At 47.5% G+C, this 5,520-nt stretch overlaps 1 protein-coding gene across 1 annotated transcript; it reads left to right on the forward strand.

Annotated features, from left to right (window-relative positions):
• Positions 1 to 2,162: 2,162 nt before the first annotated feature.
• LOC137368787 (dentin sialophosphoprotein-like) lies at positions 2,163 to 3,764 on the forward strand. Its single transcript, XM_068028991.1, has one exon. The coding sequence runs from the start codon at positions 2,163 to 2,165 to the stop codon at positions 3,762 to 3,764; it is 1,602 nt and encodes a 533-aa protein (XP_067885092.1).
• The last annotated feature ends 1,756 nt before the right edge of the window (positions 3,765 to 5,520 follow it).

A 5,520-nucleotide genomic window follows, 5' to 3' on the forward strand; every position in this document is an offset into this window, starting at 1 on the left:
AGGGACAGGTGGGGATGTGGTAGGAATATGGAATTAGTGTAGGATTAGTATAACATGGGTGGTTGATGGTCGGCACAGACTCGGTGGGCCGAAGGACCTGTTTCAGTGCTGTATCTCTAAAACTAAAACTAAAAAACATTAAACCTCTACAAGTTTTAAAGTGACTCCAAAATATCTACTGTGTAAAAGTTGAAGCAGAAGTGAATTTTTCAGCACCATTTAGAATTTGCCGGAGTTGACACCATCATGACAGCACCAGCTTCTCCTGTTCCTGTGAAAATTACTCAACTATCACTTAACTGGACTGAGATTCAGTCATTTCAGTTTAAGATGTGACCCATGTCTCATGTAGAATAAACAGAGCCCCACAGGGTCGATTTGTAACTTGTTTCGTCTGGCATTCACAGAGTGTTATAGGAACACAGGAACGGAGCATTTTGGAACAGGAGTAGGCCATTTGGCCCCTCTAGCCTGCTCTGTCATTCGATAAGATGATGGCTGATCAGATCGTGGTCTCAACTCCACTTTCCTGTCTGCCCCCCATAACCCTTGACTCCTTTGTCCATCAAAAATATATCGAACTCAGCCTTGAATAAATTCAATGACCCAGCCTCCACTGCTCTCTGGGAAGAGAATTCCACAGACTAACGACCCTCTGAGAGAAAACATTTCTCCTTATCTCCGTCTTAAAAGGGAGACCTCTTATTCTTAAACTGTGCCGCCTAGTTCTAGTCTCCTCCACAAGGGAAAACATCTTCCCAGTATCCATTCTATCAAGTCCACTCGGGATCTTACATATTTCAATCAGATCACCTAAACACTTCTAAACTCCAACAAGTAGAAGCCCAACTTGTTCAGCCTTTCTTCATAAGATAAGCCTTTCATCCTTGGAATGAGTCGAGTGAACCTTCTCTGAACTGCTTCTATCACAATGATATCCTTTTTCAAATAAGGAGACCAAAACTGTACGCAGTACTCCAGATGTGGTCTCACATAGGCCCTGTGCAGCTGCAGTAAAACTTCCTTACTTTTATACTTGATGCCCCTTGCAATAAATGCAAACATTCCTTTTGCCTTCCTAATCACTTGCTGTACCTGCATACTAACCTTTTGTGATTCATGTACCAGGACACACAGATCCCTTTGTACTGCCAAGTTCTGCAATCTCTGTACATTTAAATACTGTACTGCATTTCTATTCTTCCTGCTAAAGTGGACAAGTTCACATTTTCTCACATTATACTCTATCTGCCAAATTTTGGAAAACCTGGAGAGAGGAGGAGCACCCAGAGAGCAAGCGCATAGAGAGAGCAGAATCCCGTAGAGAGTTGGAGTCTGGGAGAGAGCAGGAGCCCGGGGGACAGCAGGAAAAAGGGGAACCGCAGGAACACAGAGAAAGCAGAAAAAGGGGTAACAGCAGAAACACGGGGTTCAGCAGGAATACGAGAGAACAGGAGGAACAAGGGGAAAGCAGGAACACGAGGGAAGGCAGGACTACAAGCGAACAGCAGGAATATAAGGGAACAGCAGGAATATAAGGGAACAGCAGAAACACGGGAACAGCAGAAACACGAGGGAACAGCAGGAACACGAGGGAACAGCAGGAACGCAAGAGAAAGCAGGAATACAAGGGAACAGCAGGAGCACAGGGAAAGCAGGAATACGAGGGAAAGCAGGAACATGAGGGAACGCAGGAATACAAGGGAACAGCAGGAACATGGGAACAGCAGGAACACGAGGGAAAGCAAGAATATGAGGGAAGAGCAGGAACACAGGAAGAGCAGGAGCACGGGAAGAGCAGGAACACGGGGGAACAGCAGGAATACAAGGTAACAGCAGGAGCACGGGGAAAGCAGGAATACGAGGGAACAGCAGGAATGCAAGGTAACAGCAGGAGCACGGGGAAAGCAGGAATACGAGGGAACAGCAGGAATACGAGGGAACAGCAGGAATACGAGGGAACAGCAGGAACACGGGGAAAGCAAGAATACGAGGGAAAGCAGGAATATGAGGGAACAGCAGGAATACAAGGGAAAGCAGGTATACGAGGGCACAGCAGGAATAGCAGGAACACGAGCGAACAGCAGGAACATGCGGGACAGCAGGAGCATGGGGAAAGCAGGAACACGGGAGAACGGTAGGAGCATGGAGAAAGCAGGAATATGAGGGAACAGCAGGAACACAGGAACAGCAGGAAAACGAGGGACAGCAGGAACACGAGGGAACAGCAGGAAAACGAGGGACAGCAGGAACACGAGGGAACAGCAGGAATACGAGGGACAGCAGGAACACGAGGGAACAGCAGGAATACGAGGGACAGCAGGAACACGAGGGAACAGCAGGAAAACGAGGGACAGCAGGAAAACGAGGGACAGCAGGAAAACGAGGGACAGCAGGAACACGAGGGAACAGCAGGAATACGAGGGACAGCAGGAACACGAGGGAACAGCAGGAATACGAAACAGCAGGAACACGAGGGAACAGCAGGAATACGAAACAGCAGGAACACGAGGGAACAGCAGGAATATGAGGGACAGCAGGAACACGAGGGAACAGCAGGAATACGAGGGACAGCAGGAACACGAGGGAACAGCAGGAATAGGAGGGAACAGCAGGAATACGAAACAGCAGGAACACGAGGGAACAGCAGGAAAACGAGGGAACAGCAGGAACACGAGGGAACAGCAGGAACACGAGGGACACGAGGGACAGCAGGAAAACGAGGGAACAGCAGGAACACGAGGGAACAGCAGGAACATGAGGGACAGCAGGAACACGAGGGAACAGCAGGAACACGAGGGACAGCAGGAACACGAGGGAACAGCAGGAACACGAGGGACAGTAGGAATACGAGAGACAGCAGGAACACGAAGGACAGCAGGAAAACGAGGGACAGCAGGAAAACGAGGGACAGCAGGAAAACGAGGGACAGTAGGAATACGAGAGACAGCGGGAACACGAGGGACAGCGGGAAAACGAGGGACAGCAGGAACACGAGGGAACAGCAGGAACACGAGGGAACAGCAGGAAAACGAGGGACAGCAGGAACACGAGGGAACAGCAGGAAAACGAGGGACAGTAGGAATACGAGATACAGCAGGAAAACGAGGGACAGCAGGAACACGAGGGAACAGCAGGAATACAAAACAGCAGGAACACGAGGGAACAGCAGGAACACGAGGGAACAGCAGGAACACGAGGGAAAGCAAGAACACGAGGGAACAGCAGGAACACGAGGGAAAGCAAGAACACGAGGGAACAGCAGGAACACGACGGACAGCAAGAATACGACGGACAGCAAGAATACGGGGGACAGTAGGAACACGAGGGAACAGCAGGAACACGAGGGAACAGCAGGAACACGAGGGAAAGCAAGAACACGAGGGAACAGCAGGAACACGACGGACAGCAGGAATACGACGGACAGCAAGAATACGGGGGACAGTAGGAACACGAGGGAACAGCAGGAACACGAGGGAAAGCAAGAACACGAGGGAACTGCAGGAACACGACGGACAGCAAGAATACGACGGACAGCAAGAATACGGGGGACAGTAGGAACACGAGGGAACAGCAGGAACACGAGGGACAGCAAGAATACGACGGACAGCAAGAATACGGGGGACAGTAGGAACACGAGGGAACAGCAGGAACACGAGGGACAGCAAGAATACGACGGACAGCAAGAATACGAGGGAACAGCAGGAACGCGAGGGAACAGCAGGAACACGAGGGACAGTAGGAAGGGAACAGCAGGAACATGAGGGACAGCAGGAATACGAGGGATTGCAAAAATACGCAGAACAGCAGGAACACGAGGGAAAACATGAGTCCAGGGGAGAGCAGGGACCCGGAGGAGATTAGGAGCCTGGAAAGATCAGGAACACAAAGAGAACAGAAGCCCGGAGGAGTTAGGAAGGAGTTGGGAAGCATCATATCTTTGGCCACAGCACCTTTGGCGGTCACCCAAGGCACTCACCTGTGGGCTAACCCCTGGAAGGTCTCTGCAACCCCAGCTAGAGAATCAATGTGATAGACATACACACCATGATGGTTTTTCAGGACTGTTTGTCAGCTCTGCTAAAGTGGTTTTGTCATAATGTACTTGCCAGAATGAAATAAAAGATGACAGTCAGACACTATGGTCTCAGCTTTGGCCTACAGCAGAAGAAAGACATTAGTTTTCTGCATTTTGGAAGTTTCCTTTGCTGACATCCCTAATAGTTAATATTTCTAACATGTCTAAGGGTACTGAGTTTGGACAATCAGCCATGATCGTATTGAACGGCTGTGTAGGCTCGAAGGGCCGAATAGCCTACTCCTGCTACTATTTTCTATGTTTCTATGTCTTAACGCTGCGCCACATGAAAGCTGAAATAATTAGATCACTGTTTTTATAGATATACTAAGGGCTTCAGTGTACCAATTAACATTAGCTCAGGGAAACTGAAGCAGTTCTCGGGAAGAAAGGACACTTGCTGGAGGCATTGTTCTGGCCACTTGCTAAGAAAAAGAGGGGGCCACCGACTCGCCTGTAGTTATTGGATGGATTTACATATAAAATGGCAGGTCCTGTCCAATCTTATTACACAAGAGGCTTTGAACAGCGGAACATACAATATATGGGCCCAGGGCGGATTGACTGTTCACTGCTGGCATCACTACTCATGACAAGGCTCTAATGGTTTTAATAATCAGTGTAATGAAATGTGTTTTTGTTTCAAACTGAATTGAAGGAACCATATTCAGGCCATCTGTGTCAAGTGTTCAGATCTCTGAATTAATGTTGAACTCTCTGGCTTCTCCCATTTTTAATTCCCTTGCCTAACTCTATGCATGTTCCGCACTGGAGATTTAAGCAATGTGCACAGTGTGGAAGTATTCAAAATGATTTGAAGAGAAATTTCTGCAAGCACCTGGGGCAGAAGGTGATTCAATCATATCCACTCAATTTAAATCTTTTGATCAAGTGGCTTAAAAAAAACAATACTTTTTTGGCATTGCAAAGCTACATTTGAAAGCCATATAAAAAAAATTATTCATATCTATAATTCCTTTCATGTGCAGAATTCTTCATACTAAATTCCCTGGCTATTTGATATGAAATTAATCAAAAACAATTATAGTAGCTTTAATTGCTGGTATGGTATTTCTACCTTTTAGTAGGTTTCATTGTAATTTTTTCCTGCTGCCCGACTACAAATTACTAACTTGCTGGGGGTTGTGCTATTTGAACTCGAGTTGCTGGCCTAGTACCACAGCCAGTCGGCTAGAAAACCCTTTAGTTAGGGCAATTTTCCAAAGAGGGAGTGACAAATTAGAATTGGAGATTAGAGAGAAACAATGATATTTGTTCATATTTTGCCATCAGCGGGACATCCCATTGACTTTCCATGGGTTTTGCTTTGCAAGTTGCCATCAGCAGGACATCCAAATGGCACAGCACCCTCTACACAACATCTGGGACCTGTGAAAAAAGGGAAAGGAACAGTGTATCTCCTTACCCAATCAGATTGAAGA

This window comes from Heterodontus francisci, chromosome 4 (assembly GCF_036365525.1).
Source record: "Heterodontus francisci isolate sHetFra1 chromosome 4, sHetFra1.hap1, whole genome shotgun sequence".
Lineage (NCBI taxonomy): Eukaryota > Metazoa > Chordata > Chondrichthyes > Heterodontiformes > Heterodontidae > Heterodontus > Heterodontus francisci.

What these genes read in the sequence shown, in the direction of transcription:
- LOC137368787 (XM_068028991.1), top strand. Translation starts at nt 2,163, where the DNA reads ATGAGGGAACAGCAGGAACACAGGAACAGCAGGAAAACGAGGGACAGC.